Here is a 22,497-nt window from a genome sequence, read left to right as displayed (position 1 = left end):
CTCTCACATAAAATATTTGTTTTTTCAGGAGTAAGTGGTTGTCAGTATACGAGACAATTGCTACATTGCCTCAGGATGCCCATGTCTATCAGGCTGGCCAGAGAGATGATGGGAAATTGCCCATCCATAATAGCAGTCTTTTACTGTATGTTTTATTAGGGAAGAGAATGGGTTAAGTTGACAGGACTGTGCTGGTAATTCTGAGATTACAAGAGGCACCTATACTTTGTGTAGGCTAAGTTAGAGAAGGGTCTATGTTAAATGTTCGAACATCCAAAATGTTGAACAATACATGGTCGAGACCAAATGTTCGACATTTGGATGTTCGAACATGAAAAAAAAATAAAACACAGAAAAAACACTTTAACAGTGTAGGCAGGGGGGCAAGCCCCCGGCACCCCCCACATGGGGGGCTGCACCCCGCACACCCCCCCTACTTAAATATTCCAACTCCGAGACCGTACTTCAGTGCAGAAAAGGGAAATTCTTCCTATCTGCACCGTACAGAGCAGTTGAAAGTCTATCTTCGAGCACTCAAAATTTCGAATGTTTGGTCTCGACCATCTAACATTCGAAATTTTGAGCATTCAAAGATTTGACAGGTACCCATTTGATCAATAGGTAACTCTCCTGAGTTGCTCCTAAAGCAACATAAAAGACTGGAAGGGTTTCATTGACAGCCACTTAGGGAAAAAGTGAGCATCTAGGCTTTTGTGTCTACACAGGGCACTGCTAACCACCACTGACCAAAGGGCAGTACAACACAATGCTAGACTTAAATACGAGCAAAGTGAAACAAGTTTTAAGATAACTACCTATCAGGAAAGCCTTCCACCAGTAATCTCCTACTCAGACAAGTTCGATCAGCACATTTTATTTATTTATTTTATTTGACATTTGTTTACTGGGGAGGTCCAACTGAGCTTAGTAGCCTGTTTTCAGTGGATGCCTGGGGAGAAAACCTCCACATAAAGAGGAGTACAGTACAATACAATACAATACAATGCTATATATGCAAGCCAACATTGATTGAATACATTCAGTGACAGATGTTATTCCTGTTTCACTGTTGCAGTCATCACAATTGGATTATCTGCTGCAGGTAGCCCTCAGCCAGCCTGAATACCAAAGTCTTGGGATTTTTGCGTCAAATGCTGTCACTTCTTCCATGACGTCAGGTCGTCAGGGGTATAAAACATGCAGCCGATGCCATTATATCAGTCTTTCTTGTCGTGTGGTGTCCGAAGCAGAAGCAGTTCGCAAGTGCTGGTCGGTCACCTCCTGAAATTTTTGTTTTTCGAGTTTCAGACCTGAAGTCTTCTAAAAGATAAGTACCCAGTTGGGGATCCTTTTTTCTTGCTCTAACAGATGTTAAAAAAAATTAATAATTGCCTTGCCTGTGGAAAGCAAATACCTCACAGAGATTTTCATTCTTTCTGCATCACCTGTTTAGGCCCAGACCACAATGTCCCTTGCTGTCGATTTTGTGCCTTGTTCAATTTCCAAACTATTCATTGTCGGGCAATTTTTGTAGCTAAATTCTTTCACTCTCTATCTCCATACTCGACTACCGATCTTCCTAAAAAAAACGTAAGGATAAAGACAGAGACAGACCGCATAGGTTCAAAGCTGCTGACAACATATCCGTTAAGCTAGTCGCCAGTCCGCTAGTACTCAGTGAGGCACTTTCACAGCCCTTGATACCCACTTCTGCAGATTCGCAGGCCTCTACTGAGACCCATTCGGAATATGGTATGCTGCAAGATGCTTCTTCAACTATGGAACCTGGGGATGTCTCTACCTTGGATGGGTCCAGAGTCGCTGTGCAGGCACCGACTTCTGAGGGTGTATTCAGGCCTTCTGATTTTCATATTAAACTGACGGCTTCATTTCAAACCAAAAATACCAAATTTCTCAGGCCTAAAGTTTGAACTATGCCTAGGCAGCCAAAGCGCATTCTCAGGCCCACATGCTAAAAAAACAAATGCTTAGAATGGCTGAGGACCTCATTACTTTAATTAGGGGAAGTGAGCCTTCCCCCTCAAAAAGACCAAGAACTGTTTTTCCTTCTGATTCTTCTGATCAGGAATCTGTTAACTCTGATCCTTATTACCAGGACATACCCTTATCTACCTATGAGGATTCTGATGCAGAGGATTCCATTCCCTCTGCTTCCCTTCCAGAAGATTTATCCTTTGGTGAAACCCTGCACACCCTTAGAGATCATTTCCGCTGGGAGAGCCAGGACTACTCCCAGTCCAAAAAGAGTCTCGGGGAATTTTTAAGCTTGCCTCAGCACAGGCCTCTAGCTATCCCTCCTGTTCTGGAAATTGTAGATGATGTCTTCTTGGAATCTAGCCTTACCACTGATACTTTGCCTCCAGCTCGCAGGAAACCTGACAAGTACTATATAGTGCCTGATGCACACAAATTCCTTTTTAAGAATCCTACTGCAGATCCAGAGATCATTTCTCAAGGACCTAAAGGTATTAAGGTTACAACTGCCAAAAATCCTACCCTTTCGGACAGGGATTCTAGGGCTTTAGACAGATGGGGTAAAAAGGTATACACCTCTGCTACTCTTGCCATTAGAGCTTTAAATTTCCAGTTTCATATGTTAAAGTATCAGCAGCATAATGTGGAGTTAATTAAACAAAAAAATGTTGATTGCTGACTGTAGAGAACACAGATTTACAAGGGTTAATGCATTTTGCTAACCAAATTGGTAAACATACGTTGCAATGTGGGTTTGATGCCTTAGAAGCATCTTTCAGGGCTGCTGTCACTGGGTCTGTTCTTAGAAGGCATGCTTGGCCAGAGGAACAAAACTTACCAGATCATGTCAAAGCAAAATTGCTAGATGCACCATTAAATCAAGAGCGTCTATTTGGCAATAAAGCAGAAGTCCTCAAAAGGATGGAGGAGAAAGCTAAATATATGCAAACTATTAAAGATTTATTACAAGTACAGCCACTTAGATTCAGTAGGCATTGGCCTTCAAAAAATGGACTTTTCCAGTCCCTTCCAGGCCTTCTCAGTCCAAGCCGAGGGGCAGCAGAGCACCAAGACTACAGTCTCAGGTTATGCACAGATCTAAGCAATGGAGTGCTCCCACGTCCAAAACAGGGAGTAGTAAGCCACCCCCCCTATGGTAAACTTGCACAATGACTTATCCTTAACTCCTCCAAGCCTTGCTCAAGTACTTGCGCCTTAACTTCCCCTGCATGCTAAAAACTGGGAATACATTACCCAAGACAGATGGGTCTTAAACATTGTTTCCCAGGGATACAGATTCCACTTCCACTTACTCCCAACCCTAAGTGGATGGCCGGACCTCTCCTCAAACCAGTGGGCAGTGGCACAGAGGAAAGTGCTTTTTCTTCTCAGTATCAAAGTTATTCAACCTGTCCCAGCAGAACAAAGAGGACAAAGCTTTTATTCCAGACTGTTTCTGGTTCCCAGAAAAGAGAACTCTTGGCGTCCTATCCTGGACCTGTCTATTCTCAACACCTTTCTGATGGTTCCAAAATTCAAAATGCTAACTCTCCATCAGCTGCTTCCTATGCTAGCCAAGGACTTCTGGCTAGCAACCCTAGACTTAAAAGAAGCTTATCTGCACATCCCCATAAGGGAATCTTGCAGGAAATGCCTACGCTTCCGAACAGGCTCTATGAACTATCAGTTCCCTGCACTCTTGAACAGTATAATTATTTCTACATAGAACATCCTGTCTGCCCAGTTATATATGGGCTGCCCAAGCTCCATAAAAACTTGCTTCAAATCCCCCCCAATGAGACCCGTGGTCTCAGGAAAACAATGGGCTACTACAGCAATCTCAAAATATTTAAACTTAAACCTCTGTTGAAACACAGTATGTCCTATATAAAGGACACTGGTGAATTTTTAAAGTCATTGAGAATGTTTTTGGATATAAATATGACAAATGTGTTTGTAACTATGGACATTAAGTCCTTATTCTTAACAATATAGGTATTGAATATGTTAGAGAATTTCTAGTTAGGCAGAGCAGTTTTACAGCAAATAAAATTTCACTGCTATGTTCTCTACTGGAGATTGTTCTGCAAAATAATGTTTTCATGTTTGGGGATGAGGTGTATCATTAGACTTCAGGAGTAGCTATGGGCACACCTGTAGAAAATAGCGATGCTAACATAGTGTTGGATAGATGGGAAGAATATACTATTTTTGATTCTAACAAAACTGAATATTATAGTAGTGCTTTAATGCACTATAAACGCTTTGTAGGATGACATAGTATTATTGTGAAGCGGTAGCGAGGAGGCATTGGAGCTATTTGAACATCTGCAAAATAGCACCAACTTCCTTAAGTTTAAAATGTCTTTTTCAGTAGAGGAAATCACTTTCTTGGACATTAAACTGATGAATATTGATGGTAAAATTCATACATCTATATATAGGAAAGAGGTCCAAGCAACTAGATATGTACATAATTCCAGTATGCACCCCACTCATGTTTATAAGGGTGTAGTAAAAAGTCAATTCTTGAGAGCCAGTAGGCTAAACACCACCGAAGAAGGGTTTGCAGCTGAAATTTGTACTATGACACAGGACTTTTTGGCAAGAGGTTATAGTAGAGATTTATTAACTAAGAATGTAGAATTTGTTATCTGAAAGGCTTAGTGTGGCTAAACCATATTTACTTAGAGAAGGCAGTAATGCCCAGAAGAATAGCCCGGTGAGAGAAGCTGGGTTTAATAAATTAAGATATATGATGAAGTACAACAGGCATTCTAGGTAGATTCAGTCCATAATTAAAATAAATTGGACTGTTCTTAGTTCTGATGTTAATGTTAGGAATATAGTAGGAGAAAAGCCTTATTTTGTATATAAGAAAGAGAAGAGCCTCAAACAACATCTTTGCTATAAAGATTTTGGTAAAAATGAAAAGTTACGTAGATTTAACAAGGGGACAGTCCCCTGTTATAACTGCACCTTTTGTAAGTTCATTAATATGGAAACAGTATTTATTTTTTATTTATTTTACATTTGTTAACCGGGCTAGTCCAACTGGATACATGTCCATTTTCAGTGGAGGCCCGAGGAGAAAAGCTCCACTATCTAATGCAGAATTACAAAAATACATTCAAAGTACATAGGTAATTTAAGACACAACTAAAACAGGGATTTAAAATTACATAGGGAATTAAGACACAAGTAAAACAGGCATATAGGCTTTCCTTTCAGTAAGTTCAAAAAGGTGAATACAGAGACTATCAAATTTCTACAGTACAGGTCAAAGTACATAGGTAATTTGAGATTCAACTAAAACAGGCATTCATAATTACATAGGGAATTTAAGACGCAACTAAAACAGGCATTTAGGCTATCTTTTCAGTAAGTTCAAAAGGTGAAAACAGAGACTATCAAATTTCTTCAGTACAGGTATATAAAATGTGAGACAGAAATAATTAAGTAGTTTAAAAGCAAAATATAGAGTTACTAGAAAATTTTAGTTTGAAGTTGAGAGAATCAATTTCTTAGGTAGAGATGAAAAATAAAATGGAGAAATAGAGTTGGGAGACAGTGCAAAGGATGCAGGAGAAGGTAGGAGGTACGTAATCAGCTACGGTTATTGCAAGAGCAAAGCCAGTGATTGGTTAGAAAATGTTTCAGTTGAGTTTTAAATAGTGTGATAGAAGTTTGGGCTAAGAGGTCTGTAGGAAGTTGATTCCAAATTTTACCAACTGAGTTGGAAAATATAGTCACCTGCTGTATTTTTTGATAGAGAGGTTTGAATCAGTATTTTATTGGAAGAGCGTAGGGTTTTTAGGTTGTTATAGGGTTTTATCAGGGTGGAGAGCATTGGTATCTTTTCTGGGTGGTGAAGGGCTTTGTGGGCAGTTGTAAGCTGATAGTATTGAATTAGGTGAGGTAACTCCATCCACCCTAGGTTAAGGAGGTTCAGGCAGTGATGTGTTTTATATGGAGAGGCAGTGGCAAATTTGGCAATGTTTTTATAGGCTGTTGTAAGCCTATTGATGTTATGTTTAGAAAGATTAGTATATATGGGGGATGCATATAGTAGAGTAGAGATAAGATATGTTCTGGCTATGGTAGTTCTTGCTTCAGGAGTTAAGAAAGATTTGATTCTGTAGAGAGAACCTAATTTTTTGTTAGTTGCATTTATGATAGAGTTGATATGGAAATCAAATTTTAGTAGGTTGTCGATAGTAACTCCTAGAAATTTGGTGGTTTGGTCAGGAGAGGTAAGGGTGCCATTGTTAGAAGTAAGTGTGAAACTAATAGGGGGAGACAGGTGTGTGGGTGAGAAGAGGAGAAGTTTAGTTTTCTTAGGGTTTAAGAGAAGGCAGTGATTGGAGAACCATTGTTCTATGGTGGTAAAAGTTTTTTGAGTAAGTGAGTGGAGGTCAGCTTGGGTTGTGGCAGAGCAGATGATGGTGGTGTCATCGGCGTACTGAATGCAAGTAGTTAGTGGGTGGCTAGATACAGGTCGTTAATAAAGATGGAAAATAAAAGAGGACCTAAGATGGAGCCCTGAGGTACTCCTAAAGTGGTAGGGAGAAGTTCGGAAAGATTGTTGTTCCATAAAACAGCTTGTTTCCGATTCTGAAGATAGGAAGTAAACCAGCTTAAAGCAAGATTATTGAGAGAGAGAGATTTTAAACAATGTAGGAGGAGTTGGTGATTCACCATGTCAAAGGCTTTTGACAGGTCTACAAAGAATGCAGGTGAAAGAAGATTGTTATTCCGGTTTATATTAATGGAGTCTATGAAGGATAATAAGGCTGTTGTGGTGCTATGGTAGGGACGAAAGCCATGTTGGCAAGTAGCTAGAAGGTTATTAGATAGGAGGTGATTTAAAAGCTGTTTGTGGATGCATTTCTCCATTATTTTAGCAATAGGAGATAGCAGTGCTATAGGGCGGTAGTTCGAGTACTCAAATGAATATTTGAAACTCAAATTATACATCCTATAACACAAGTTAATTTTATTTTTAAGGCATTTGGGACGTGCAATAGTGAAAATTTAGTTTACCTGGCTAACTGTGAAAAATGTTTGTGTTTTTACATTGGAAAAACTAACTGTAAATTCAAGGAGAGAATTGCATCCCATTTATCTGATATAAGAAGGGGGGGTTGATACAAATGCACTTAGTAAGCATATTTTACATTGTGGAAATGAGCATACATTTAAATTTAGGATACTGCAGAGTTTGCAAAAATAAGACAGGAGGGGGGCATTGTGAATGCAACAGAGAAAGCAGAATACAAATGGATAAACTTTTTTAGATCTGATGTCTATCCAGGGCTTAATAATACTAATAGTATTAAACCCATTTTTAAATTAAGGCAAGCATATGTTAGGTGGAGTACTACAGTTGTCCTATGCAGCTTTTTAGGCAGTAATGAAATTTGTTAAGTTGACCATTGTTTTTAATGAAGTTTTTTTAGTGAACTAGGCTTAGTCAACTATATTAATATGTAAATTGTATAATTATATAATGTGTTTATGAGATATGTTATGTGATTGGCTAGTGTTCTATATTTATTCTGTGTTTTTAATGTACTGATTCATTCTTGAAAAAGAGTTTCATCTCAAAAGCTTGAAGTAATAAACCTTGTTTTACATGGATGGTCGTGCTGTACCTTTTTGTTACTGGATTTAATTTCGTGTTGCTTCACCAGTATGTTTAGCTGTTCTACACCTGCTTCCTGGACTTTGTTCACTTCCCTTTGGCTTGTCTACTGTGCCCAGGGTATTCACAAAGTGCCTAGCTCCAGCCATTGCATATTGCATGCAGAAAAGAATTCAAATTTACTCATACTTGGATGATTGCCTGATTCAGGCAGACAGTCAGGAATTGCTACTTCTGCACCTGGCATTTGTAAAAGGGCTTCTAACTTCGCGGGGGTACACCATCAATGAAAAGAAATCACAGCTGGTACCCAGCCAACCGATTGTATTCCTGGGAGCAAGCTTGAACACAACTTCCCAGATGGCATTCCTCACTCTAGAGAAACAAATTTATTTGACAAACTGCTTCAATCTACTGGCCACCAAAACCCGGCTATCTGCAAGAAAAATACTGCAAGCACTAGGGTTCATGGCCTCTTGCATTCTACTAATTCCATATGCAAGACTTAATATGAGGAAACTTCAATGGTACCTAAAAAGTCTCTGGTGTCAACATTCTCAGGACCTGGAAACAATGATTCCTATCATTCCTTGCCGAAGGACAGAGTTCCTTTGGTGGGCAGAGGCCTGCAACCACAACAAGGGACTCCCTTTCACCCTACCCCCTGCCGCCCAAACCCTTACAACAGATGCATCAGACTATGCATGGGGGGCTCACATGGCAGGGCAGTGCATTCAGGGCAAATGGAACCCAAAGCAAATCGACCTGCATATCAATCGAAAAGAAATGTTAGCTGTACAGAATGCTCTGACAGCCTTCAAAGGCCTTATTCTTTCAGGACAACTTTTGGTAAAGACAGACAACACCACAGTTATGTGGTACATAAACAAGTGGGGGGAACCCATTCCTACCCACTCTGCAGACTAGCCATGACTCTGTGGAATACAGCCTTGAGCAGCCAAGTGCACCTGCAAGCTCAATTCCTGCCAGGCAAACTAAATTCACTGGCAGACGACTTAAGCAGAAATCTCATGGACCCACACGAGTGGAAACTGGAACCCAAAATATTCAAGCTTTTGAGGAACAGGTGGGGGACACCAGAGGTGGACCTTTTTGCTTTCCTTCAGAACTATCAATTGAGCAAATATTGCACCAGAACTCCACACAGCCAAGCTTGGAAAGTGGATGCCCTGACCTTTACCTGGGAAAGCCTCTCAAGTCTATGCCTTACCCCCTCTGCCCCTCCTCTCGAAGGTTCTACTAAAGATCAAACAGGACAAGCCAAGGGCAATCCTGATTGCACCAGACTGGCCACGCCAGCACTGGTACCCGCTTTTGCGCAGTCTGACAGTGCTATAGCCATGGCACCTGCCTCAGACTCCTTCGCAGCTGTCCCAGCAGGCGGGTCAGATTCTGCACCCTCAGCTACAGACCCTGAACCTTGCAGCCTGGCTAATCCCCTAATCACCAGCAACCCTCAGTAAGCAGGTGCTGGATGTCATTCTTGAGGCAAGGAGGCCTAGTACTAGAAAATCCTATTTGGAAAAGTGGAAAAGATACTGTTCCTGTAGCCAGTCTCAGGGAATGGACAAAGCTCTGCCCAGCTTACCTCATATACTAGGTTACTTAACAAAAATGCTCCACAAAGGCCTATCCTTCTCTTCAGTTAAGATTCATGCCTCTGCCATCTCAGCTCATTATAATACTGAGCCACCCCTCTTCTCTCATCCGCTTGTAAAACAGTTCCTGAGAGGAGCCAAAAATTTAAGACCCCCCAGGAGAGCTCCCACTCCTGCCTGGGACCTTAACTTTGAACCTGCTGCTACAGTAGAGTTAAGGTTCCTCTCATGGAAAACAGCTTTACTTCTAGCCATCACTTCAGCAAGAAGAGTGTCTGAACTGCAGGCCCTTATGGCAGTGGAACCCTTCATTATCTTCCATGCAGACAGGGTTTTCCTCAGGACTAACCCATCTTTTATGCCCAAGGTGGTGTCTAGTGTGACTTTAAACCAGTCCATTCATTTGTCAACTTTTTTCCCTAATCCTCAGAATAAAGGGAAAGGATCCTGCATTCTCTGGATGTGCACAGGCAGCTCAGGTTCTATCTGGACAGGACTAAGCCTCTCAGAAAATCTGACCAGCTGCTAGTCAGCTTTGCCGCAGGGGCAGAGGGCAAAGCCAGTTCAAAGCAAACCATTTTTAAATGGATAGCACACCGCATCAATTTCTGCTACAAACACCATGTGAAACCTACCCCGCAGGGGATCAGAACATATTCCACTAGTGCTACAGCTACCTCTACAGCATTTCTCAGGGGAGTCCTTACCAGGGACATCCTGGAAGCTGCAACCTGGAGCTCTGTACACACTTTCACCAAGCATTACCACTTGCCTATCTTTTCTAAATCCAGAGCTGGATTTGCCAAAGCAGTCTTACAGGGCCTGATTACCAGCCCTTATGCTTCTTAACTACCTCCACCCTTCCTTAGCTTTGGGAATCAACCCAAATGTGATGACTGCAACAGTGAAACATGAAGAACATAGTGCAGTTGTGTACACTTACCATAAATGTAGATGTTCGAGTGTATTCACTGTTGCAGTTCTGATTACCCTCCCTCCAGCCCCCTGACTTCTCTTTGCTTTTACCTGTCCTTTTTGGTTTGGCATATCTTATACCATGTGTATTTGCTTTTTGCTGGGGGTGTTCCATACCATATAATTGCTTCTTATTTTGGGGGCATCTGACATCTGGGGCAAGAAAAACTGATATAATGGCATTGTCTGCATGTTTTATACCCCTGACGACCTGACGTCATGGAAGAAGAGACAGCATCTGACACAGAAATCCCAAGACTCTGGTATTCAGGCCAGCTGAGGGCTACCTGCAGGCAGAGATAACCCAAATGTGATGACTGCAACAGTGAATACACTCAAACATCTACATTTATGGTAAGAGTACACAACTGTACTTTACAACTGTACAAGTTTAAAAGAACAAAAGACTTGTAGTATTACAACTAACATACATTATTTACATTAATCACAAATTATTCACTGTAGACCAAAAAGAAAATGTGTTGGACTAAACTAGCCAGCACATTGACTAATAATTTAGAACGACTATGGGATGCTGCAATAGTAATTGAACAGTTTGTAATATTTAATTAACAGTATTAAGAGAGATTGTGGCTTATATATTTAAGGCTGTGGCTAAGGCGAAAAGGAAGAGCAGGTATGGAAAGAGTTATAGGATGGTAAATTGACACAGCATATTAGCCTGGGGATGTGAAGGAGCATGTCCAATTGTCATTTAGGTATGTAATAGGTTGATTTATGAATGAGGTGGGGTTTTCTTTAGTGAGAGTACTCTGAGGAATGGAGTTCCATTTTTTTGAGATTTGATTTGAATAAAGAGACTGTCCAAAGTTGTTGTTTGATTTGGTGACTTTTAGCAGGAGTTTGTTAGAGGATCTTAGGGGTCTATTATTAGTGTGGATTTATACTAAGTTTTGGAGGGCAGGACACTTATCAGGCTGGTACATGATGGAATGGGTTATTGTAAATTGGTTGAAAGATAAAAGGTTGGTTAGTTGAGCCGCTGTAATTCCTGAAGAGCAACACAGTGGTGGGTTCTGTTAGAATGGTTAGCAGTGAATTTGGAGATTTTATGGTAACCGATCTCTACGCATACCTCTCAACTATATAGATTTTTGCAGAATGTCCAGATTTTTGCCTCATATTTTTGGTCTGTTCCTTATAAAAGCTGTGTTTTTTGACAAATCAGTGGGATGATCTAAGGATTAAAGCCAGTAAATAATGACATGCATTTTAGTTTCAGACTTCATATCTTTCATAAAACTCATTTATTTATTTATTATTTTATTTTACATTTGTTAACCGGGCTAGTCTGGCTGGATACATGTCCATTTTCAGCAGAGGCCCGAGGAGAAAAGCTCCACTATCAGACTATAACACTACAGTTTAAAAAGTCACTAATAAACTAACATTAAAATAATGACAAAAGACTCATGCTAATGTAAATCCTGTTACTCTAGCAACTTTCTAAGTTTATAAGAGCAACATCTAAAATGTGTCCCTAATTAAGGGCCTTTGTCCCCCTATTATGTCAGGCTTTGTCCTGATTTCTTGCACTGAGAGGTTAAGAGTTATGGCCTCTAGTTTATTTAGGTTTGCATTTCTAAGGTTTGTGAATATTGGGTTTGCATATAGTAAGGTGGGTAGGAGGTATGTCCTGGTGATTGCTGTTCTAGAGGAGTTGACAAGGTAAGGCTTGATCTACAGAGTAAACCTAATTTGATGTGAGTTTTTTTTAATGATGTGCCGAATGTTTGTTGAATTTCAGATTGTTATCAATGGTGAAACCTAATAGCTTTGATTCTGTGATTGGTTCATTTACTGCGTTGTTAGAAGAGATAATACTGAAGTGCTAATTGTGGTTGTTGGCTTTATTGTGGCTGTTATGGAAAAACAGTCATTTGATTTTATTTGGGTTTAGGATGAGTTAGTAGTTATATTATATAGGAAGGATTCAATAGCGGAGACAAATTTTTGGGATATTTCTTGGGGCTGTGGTAGGGAGGGTGCAGAACAGGTGACAGTGGAGTCATCTGCATATTGAATGAGGGTGGCAAGGTTGCAAATAGTGTGAAGCTCGTTTGTAAAGATGGAGAAAAGAAGTGCTCCTATATTATGCCTTAAGGATGCAAAAAAACACCCTCTTAATGTAGATTATTTGTTGGTTTGGAGCCATGTGTAACAGAATCACAAAAACTACCTACAACAATCCTACAACTAACAGATGCAATGTAATACAATGAAATGAACTACTTAAAGCAGCAGCAGACAGTACAGTTTTTTTTTAAACTGCTGAAGTACATTCACAGTATATAAAAGAAATTCAAAAAATACTTAGTGCCCTTTTGTGTGTTTTCCAGCTCAGATAGACCAGGTAAACACCTACTGCCACTAGATGAATAATTCTAGTCCCACCTGTTTTAAGCTCCTCATCCCAGAGAAGGACTGGCACAGGCACACAGTATCCTTGTGATTTTCACCCCCTAAGAGGAAGACCCACCCAGTGACAGAATCTGCTGCAGTAACACTAGAGCTGCATGTTTTCATTTGCTGTTGTGGTCTGTAAAATAAACAACTTTTGAATCATTACTGAATTTTAAATGATGGTAGTTCTTTACATTTTTTTTCTTTCCATTACAGGTCGGAGTCCACGGATTGATAATGGCACTTACATTGTAGCACCTTTGACTGAAGAACTAAAAAAAGATAAATGGGGAGCTAAAATTTTAAGTATCAGAGATGAAACGTTGACCTTAGCCATTCAATCTGCCCCAGACTGCATTGTAGGAAAGTTCCGCATGTACATTGCTGTAATGACTCCTTTTGGAATAAGAAGAACACCAAGAGATCCAGGCACGGATACCTATATCATCTTTAATCCGTGGTGTAAAGGTAAGATATACATAGTATTTCACTTTTATTTACTAGAAGAAAAGTGCTACAGCTGAAGTGTTCCCTTTTTATCTATTTTATTGAAAATAAAGATACTGAGTTTTCCTTCCAAAAATAACTACTTTAGTAGTCCTGTTGACAAAATGTATCTGATAAGCATATTGACAGTACATTTTCATTTATATTGAATTTTTTTTCTAAGTTAATTTTTTGATGACGAGAGATAGGCTAAGAAAGAAAAGCAAACTTTACTCTTCCTGTTATTTATTAGCTCAGTTATAATGCAAATTGCTGACTTGCTGCTAATTATCCTATGAATTTGTGGAGAGAGTAATCAGTGCTGTCTGTAAAATTAATGAATCTGGTCAGAGTGGGCGGAGCCAATGCCAGTCATAGCAGCAGATTAGCGTGTGGAGTCCAAGTGGCAATATAACTACATTACATATTTCCTAATTATGGGCAGCCCTACACCTTTGATTTACAATGTCTGTAACCTACACACAAACTATTGAGTGTTTTTCCAGTTTTGAATAGTTACACTATCAGACCTCCCTTCCATGTGGTTCCGAGTCTGTGGTACAGCTAAATGACAACCCTAAATGCCACCTCCTGGAGCATAAAACTGGTAATATGATAACATTCATCAACCCACATTGACCAGGTACTAGTTAATACTACCATGCTAAAAGCATGCAGTGCACCTAACAAAGTGGAACAGAAGTGTGTGAGGCCAACCCAGTGTTTTTAGAGACTGCATTATCAGTGCAATTGCCTCAAATGAGTGACTCTTAACTGGCTATCGGTATCAAGTGTCTATCATTAGTCACCAGGCTAAGGTAATAAGCTGAAAAATATGCCACAGTGATGAAACTTCAGTGGACCTTTCTGAGTCAAAAGAAATAAAATATGCAGAAACAGAATTAATGCATCTGCTACATCATCCTAACACTCGTATAAAAAGTTTCCACACAGCATTGAAACTGCCTCCTGAGAGCAGTCTTCCATTTGTAATGAAACTCCTATTTTTGCCAACAAACAAAACATACTGGATGTCCTAAAAGAAGGAAGAACTTTTCTCCTGTCTGGGTTCAGGGACTGACTTTTTCAGAGTCATCAATTGGCAATGATTATGCTCCATAAAGCTTTCACCCAAATAAGAAATTCATGTTATAAAAATAATTTCTACATTATTAAAAATTGTCTCTGTTGTTCAAGTACCCTGCTATCCTTACATTTTCAGCAACAAAGACCAAACTGGACATCAATCCCAAATGTGGGTCTACTGACGAAATCGAATTAGGTTCAGAACAAAGCTCCTCCATGTTACAGTGTTGCTATGGGCCACAAATGTTTACAGCAGAGAAGAAGGAAGACTTGTCAGATCTTTCTGTCCCATTCAGTGCAGATATTATAGCAATAACTCATGGCTGGGTGTGGGTAATGCTGGATTTAACCACAGTTGGCGTGGTAGCAAAAAAGGCAACCATGGGTAAACCAGCATTACCCACACCCAGCCATGGGTTATTGCAATTATACAATGACATTATTTAAGAAAAAGATGACTTACTTCTCTTAAATAATGTCCTCCTATAAGGGCGGTGTGCTGCTCTTCTGTATTTTTCACTGGTATCCTGGGGTTTTCTTGATGTACCGTACATATGTATGGGACTTTCATTCCCATTACGCAGTACATCAGTGCTGTGTAAAGGAAGCAACAGAGAAAGGAAGATCTCTCTTACTAAATAAAGATTACTTAATAAAATAAAATAAATAAATAAATAAATAAAATAAAGATTACTTAATAAAGATCTCTCTCTTTATTTTTTTTAAATAAAGGTTGAAATTTGGACACTTAAGGGGTACGAGAAAAATAGGATGGTGAAAGTACAATCAAGTACGTTTCTTTTGTTTTGAATAACGTAGCTGATTTTCTAGTATTTTCTTCATACTGTCTCTCTTGTACCTCTGGACTGTCCAGATTTCTGAATTTATAACCACACTGCTAGCTCCAGAGTCTGACTGTGAAAGAGATAACAGCCGTAAAAATAAATCAATGTGCAAGTTCTGATGAATTCCCTGATTAGCTCAGAAGAAAGTGCTTAACTGATGTATTTGTTCTCTTGTAGTTCTATATTAGAGTTCAAGTTTAAATTACTTTAACTTGTGTGTCAATTTATTTTCACTGGTGTTATCTGCTTTGCAGTCTGACTCTGGAGTTTGCAGCATGGTTATGTAGTTTAACATAGAGCTCCAGTTCCATTTTTTGTTGGTGTTTTTTATGGATTTCTGTTGTTGTTTTCTTTCGGCTTTTCCTGGTTAGGGGTCGCCACAGCGAAACTCCAGTCCACTTATGATTGGCAGATGATTTTTACGGTGACAAGGTGCCAGCCCAAAGCCCAACCTTCAACGAAGGCATGCCCATTCACACATGTGTTTCGAACACCACTCGACCGCCAGGAGGACATGCAGACTACACACAGAAGGCGCTCCAGCTGAGATTTTTTTTTTTTTTTTTTAAAGGTCTAGAAAAAACATTATAGCATATAGTGATGAAAGAAAGTCTGGGAAAAAGGACTTTTTTATTGGTATATGCTCGATTTACAATGTGCATGCTGGTTGGGTAAATCAGTCAGTGTACTCATTTTTGAATGTTAATGGCAAGCCATTGTATAATCTGTGATTGTCAATAAGCATCCCTACCTCCTTGTCCAAAGAGAACCTTACTTGCCATGTGTTCCAAGTTCCTACAAAGAGTTGCTATGAAGCTCGGCTGCATGTGAAGGCCCAGAGAAGGACACATTGGAAGAGTTCATGCCAGCAGGTCTCTCTTACTAATGATACACTGTAACTGCCATCTCCAAACTTAATGAATCAACTTACATGATTTCAACCCTGCTTCAAGAGAGCACAACTCTCAATCAAACTTATATAATTACCCAATGTCACTGGAGGAAAACACTTATATTACCAAACAGGTTGTCAGAAACAGACATACTAAACCCACAGCACATTCTAGAGACATAGACGCACATATGCTGAGGCGCTTAAATGTAAGCTTCCTAAGCCCCAAAGGATTCCCTGATGTCGCACTTGCATATATATCCACAGAAACCTTAAAAACACTCTTCTAAAACCAACACTAACATAGGTTCATAGGTAGGTACTAGGCTATTGGCCCTAGGGCCTATATAATTCTAGTCAAAAATGTACCCTGGCTTTCACCACCCAAGAAAATTATTTTCCTGTGCCCCTGTCAAGCAGAGCCACAGAAGTGATCCCTGGGGTGAATTTCCTATCTCCCATCCAATCATCAAGATTTTTCTTGAAGAGTGCTAATGAGGAGCTCTGTTTGACATAGATAGGTAGTCTGTTCCAGGGTATGGGAAGTCTCCAGGACAGGAATCTATCCCTCCATGACAAATACATTCACATGTCACATTGTCTCAACTTCTAAGCCCATAAGGCAAACCACAACACAGTCCAATATTTTGGCCAAAGGGCAGTCCATTGTGAGACAGATGTCCCATTCATCAGCCTGAGAAAAGAGAGAGTCATGGTCAGTTGTCTATCAGAGGCCACGATCTAACAGATTGCACATGCAGTCAGGTTACTGAACCACAAGTACCAGTATGGCCCAGTCATAGTCAGTGCAGATGTAAATGACCCGAGATGTAACTCCCTGGACTATATGAAGAGAGGCATGATGCAGCTCTTGGACTACATGTCTCAGGCCAATATGAGCCTAGCATTAGGTAGCACTTGAATGTCTCCAAGGGTGATGCCACAATATGAACATGAAGAAAATTGTCTGTCATTCAAAGAGGGTATAGTATTTGTCCACCTGGGAGGATATGATTGACAATCCATGTTTCTTTGCCAGGGATGGTCTGCACCCATCCCCCTCTAGGCTTTTAAACATTGACTAAAACCTTGTTCATCCCCACAATGCCTTTTTGTAGGCATTGCCAACCTGATAAACCTTCCAACATAGTAATCCCAACCCAAGAAAATCTAAATGTGTTATTACTCAATGTCAAATGTCTAAAAAAGAAACTACATTCCAGCAAACTGTTTTTATCCGGGAGAATGTGGATGTCTGTGCAGTTAATGAGACTGCTATTAAAGCTGCAGACAACACCCTGGCAGTGCAAGGCTATAATTCCTTCCATATATTTAGACCAGCTACTGGATAAGAAGGGACAAAATGTGGAGGTGTCTCAATTTACATCAAAAGCAAACTCAAGTCAAGGCTGGTCAGGCAGTATGACATGCTTAACCTTCTCCTTGTCTAAATAATGGGTTACCTAGACTAACTTACCCTTCTGGGCCATTTTCAGCTTAGCCAATTCCATTTGAGAATCAAACTCTGCACTTTGTGTTTATAAGGTTAACAGCTTAACCATTATACTAACCACCAACCCCATGATACAATGTCACCTCTTGTGTATATAGGTGAATACTAGGCTAACAGCTCTGATGAGCCATTCTAACACTAGCCAATAACCTGAGGTCAAAAGCAAACACTGTATCTTGTGTCTATGAGGTGAAGACCGTAACCATTGTGCCAAACCCACAATTCGATGGCAAAGTCACATAACATATCCTTGCAAGCTACAGGTTCCCCTCTATGACCTAGGAAACCCATAACACATACACTCACTGATGTCACTCACCATTCAACCCAGTGCCATATTCGGGTCTATATTATAACATCAAATTCTACAAAGATCGAATGTTATAATATCGAACCTTAAACACCGAAATCCGAAAACATCGAACAGTCAGAATAGTGAATTTTTTCCCAGGGAAAATTTTGCTATTCCGAGAAACATGCACACAGCACAAACACACACAAAAAATAGCAATCCACACACATACACTTAAAATCCTACACCTAAACCTAAACTAAACTTTACATACACTATTAGCTATCCACTTACCTTAACCCAACCCTAAGGTCCGTCACTATCGCACATTCACCTCACCTGCTCCTTGACCCACCTAACCCTCCCCCTAACCCTAACCTACACACAACCGCACACTTACCTGACCCGCACCCTAACCCTAACTCACCTAACCTGCCCCCTAACCCTAACCTACACACAATTGCACACTTACCTGATTCGCGCCCTAACCCTAATGTCCACACAACCGCACACTTACCTGACCCGCTCCCTCACCCTAACTCACCTAACCCGCCCCCTAACCCTAACCTACACAAATCACACACTTACCTGAACCCAACCCGTAATGTTCCAACATATCAAAAGCTGAAAACAGCGAAGCCACAGCAACAGCCCACCGAATTCTTTCCCTGGGAAAGAATTTGGTGTCCTGCACCTTCTCTGTTTTCAGCGATCGACATTACGGGGTCAATATTATAACATTCGATCTTTGTAGAATTCAGTGTTATAATATAGACCCACCATATTCATGGCTGACTTTAACTATCACTCCATAAACTGGGAGTCATACATGACCTCAAATGTGCAGGCCCAGAGATTTCTGGACATTGTCAACATGAACAACCTGGGCCAGATAGCCAAACACTCACTATGGGTGCAGATATACTGGATCTAGTCCTCACTGGAGAATGCTGCCCCCCCCCCCCCGAGTGTAGTGTCCTTATTTGTAGGGTCAGACCATAAACCTATGTCCTCCAAAATAAAAATAAAACCTAGCACCCCTGCTAACCTTGACACTTTTATGAAATATTTTAAGGCAGACTTCCTACTAGTAAGTGGTAACCTGGCAACATTTCAAGTCCCCTCCCACCAAACCCTGAGAACACTGTTGTATATGCAGAGTTGTTCACAGAGCCCTATGCAATCATGTTACTAGATGCATTGAGACAACAGTGTCCTCATAGAATAAGTACAAAACAAATACTAAAAGCAAACCACCCTGGTAGAATCCCAATGTCAACAGGTTGTATAACAAAAGAAAAAAATCATGACAAAGATTAGTGCAATGCCCAGTGGGATAAAAAAAAATTCCTCAATCTATTATAACAATTTCAGAGAAAAAAAATCAAGTCTACTAAAGCCAAATCTGAGGAGAAAATAGCCTCCCATGGTAAGGACAGGAATACAACTTTCTTCCGCTATGTCTGCAGTTTCAAAGGCAACACACAACAATTTGCAGAACTTATTTGAAGGCACCTACACAGAGCCAAACGCAATAGCAAATCTACTAGTTGACAAACTCACCTCCAGTTTTCCACCTCTTTCCCCAGACATCCCTTGGGGAAATGCCATCAAACATATCCCAGCAACAATCACTAGAGGGAAGGTCCTCCATACGCTCTCATAGGTCATAAATACTGCAGTGATGTGCCTCAGTAATATCCCAGGATGCCTACTAAATAGCATGAAACATGACCTGTCAGGACCACTAGAGTCACTATTTAACCATAGCCTCCAGACAGGCTTTGTGCCATTCAAATGAAGAACTGCAGTGGTTATTTCTCTTCACAAGTGTGGGCCATCCATGGACCCTGGAAACTACAGACTTATAAGCCTGCCTAGTCTTATATGTGAAGCAAATGAAAGAAGCATCATGGAGATGATTTACAGGGATACAGGACATTTACAAACACAGGAACCAACTCAGTTTGGTTTCATCAAAGGCAATTCATGCCTGTTCAACCTGGTGAATATTTTCAAGAAAGTCACCATGGCAATGGATGAGGGTAAAACAGTGCATACTGCATACCTTTGCCTGGCTAAAGCATTTGATATTTTGCCCCACTCATCCCTATGCTACCAGCTGGATAGCTGGGTCGCTCTCAGATAGGACACAAGAGGTTAGCCAGGAAAATTATGCAGAAAACAACAGTTCAGCACAGGTACCACTCTACAGATATTTATTAAGCACTTTCATCTAAAATAAATGTCAGACTTCTTCAGAATAAAATTACAAAGAAATCACTGACTTCAAATACACAATTCTCCTCTCTCATTGGTCAAACACTCACATAGGGACACTCCCTTAATGAGCTCTTAAACAAAACTTAGTTATTTAAAACCAAGATTATATAAAACAATACAACATCATAAAAAATATGTAAAATATGAAATGCAAAAAACAAGTAATAAATTATAAAAAATACACAGGTGGTTCACAGGCATTGGTTTTAATCTGCCACTTCATCTCTTGATACTCCAGGAATCACCAGTGGGTCCCCCTCGAGGTCTCAAGTCCACATGGTCAATAGCACAAAACATAAACTTGTGAGTGGAATAGATTTGAATATGTCTATAAATTGCATTGTTCTCATTTTTATACCCTATATTATACATGTGTTGATAAATCCTTTGTCTGAAAGCTCTCTTGGTCTTCCCCACATAACAACTGTCACAGGAATAGCACAGAGCCACATGTACCACACCCTTGGTTTGCTCGATTTTGTGCTGTCTTTTTTGGTTGTTTGTGATGGATGGGGGAAGAACATAAGACATTAGGAAAGGGGTCCTCCTACTCTGCAAAGAGGCTGGTCTTTAGAAAAGTCTGTCAGGGCTCTATGCTGGGTCCGCTGCTGTTTGACATCTGTTTCATTGAAATTTCTAACATCATCCAAGGACTTTGGCTGACCAGTTTTGTAGATAATTGTAAACTAGGTGCAGTCATGGAATCACCCCAGGGCACTAATATTCTTCTAGAAGGGCCGACTCAGACAAATAACTGTTGTCAGAGCCATGGTCAGTGCCTAGAAATGCATACCAGTGTACATTTGGAGGATGGCTATCCCTGGAAACTACCTTACTGATAACACAGCCCTAAGAGTAGATCCAGTTGACTGGATTTGGGAATGCATGCAGAGAGTAACCTGGCCTTCAACCATCATGTGTCTGTGGTAGTAAGGTAATCATTCTGTATTGTGCAACTTATAAGAAAGGGTGTGGCATCTATGTCCAGTGAAGTCATCATTCCACAGTATTCAACCCTCATCAGACAGATCATTGAGTACAATGCCCCTTTCAGTATATACCTGAAAAGACACATGCAACAACTGGAACGTCCACAGAGGTTCCTCATAAAAGGGATGCAAGGCATAAAAACATGTCCTGTGTGGATTGCTTCAAAGCCATATTCTTGTACTCACTCACCTACAGACTGATCAGGGGTGATCTATGCAAACAAGGCATCCTTAGATCCTGCTCTGATGTAGCTTTTACATATCTGCTAAACAAACTTATCCAGTCAAAGGACTTAAACCATGCCTGCAAAATAAATTGGTCATGTTGGAGGGACAGAAATGTGTTTCAGAGAATACCACTTCTCTGGAGCAATCTTTCCATCCATGAAAAGCAGAGTTCTTTTCTAGCCCTATTCAAGGGTAACTTGGACCAGTAGATGTGGAATCAGAAATTCACCCCTGGTCTGGCACCTGTGTCTCCAATGGACAGGGATAGCTTATAGATACTTGACTAGCATGACCCAGCCTACATATACCCCCTTAGAATAATTTTAGGGATGTTCTGCATGTTTCACTGTTGCAGTCATCACATTTCAGTTATCCCTGCCGGGGTTAGCCCTTGGACTGCCCGAATACCAGAGATGTAGTATTTCTGTGTCGGTTGCTGTCGCTTGAGAACTGATGTTAGGTCATCAGTAGCATAAAGTAAGGCAGCCAATGCCATTACATCTGTCTTTCTTGCCGTGGAGCCTGAACCAGAAGCAGTTCACATGAGTGTCGGTTGGCCACTACCTGAGTTTCATCTCCGAAAGGAAGGCTTTGTTTGAATTGGCCAACAACACTGAACTTAGAATTATGAAGCTTGATAAGGGTGAGGGGTCATCATTATGTCACAATTTGATTATACATCTAAAATGCAAGACATTCTTGATGACCCCACCACCTATCAGAGGGTATCCACTAAAGAACTTAATATAGCCTATTGAAAGATAGATTTATTTTTGTTGGATGCCATATACCAAGGAGCCATACGAGAGGATGAGTTTAATTTTTTGAATGTGGAACATCCAGTCACACCTGCTGTATTTGGAATTCCCAAAATTCATAAAAATTTGAATGATCCACCATTTCGAGCTATTGTGTCATCTAGAGGCTCAAAGACAGAGCCGATGGCCGCTTATGTGGACAAGGATATATACAGCGGGCAGTGACTGAAGTTCCACATATTTTAAAGATTCCTGGCATTGTCTCAAATGGTTAAGTACCCTGAGTAGGGATGACAATGATTTGACATTCCTTACCATTGATGTGATTAACCTTTTTATGGTTATACCACACGAGGAGGGTATTAAGTATTTTAGAAAGAGTCTGTTTGAAAGTGGACGGTTTTGTGGTGGTAAAGTAAATATGATGGTAGCACTTATGGAAATGGTGCTGAATAGTAACTGTTTGAG

At 40.3% G+C, this 22,497-nt stretch overlaps 1 protein-coding gene across 1 annotated transcript in view; it reads left to right on the top strand.

Annotated features, from left to right (window-relative positions):
* The window catches only part of F13A1 (coagulation factor XIII A chain), a 1,111,088-nt gene that overhangs the window by 199,688 nt on the left and 888,903 nt on the right, over positions 1-22,497 (top strand). The window contains exon 4 of the mRNA XM_044064861.1: positions 12,874-13,125. Coding sequence (XP_043920796.1) covers positions 12,874-13,125 — 252 coding nt within the window. The remainder of the gene's footprint in view (positions 1-12,873; positions 13,126-22,497) is intronic.

Source organism: Protopterus annectens, chromosome 3.part0 (genome assembly GCF_019279795.1).
Source record: "Protopterus annectens isolate FY-2018-M chromosome 3.part0, PAN1.0, whole genome shotgun sequence".
NCBI classification, from domain to species: Eukaryota; Metazoa; Chordata; order Ceratodontiformes; family Protopteridae; genus Protopterus; species Protopterus annectens.
The sequence above is the reverse complement of the archived record's forward strand: the minus strand, read 5'-3'. Positions and strand labels throughout refer to the sequence as shown.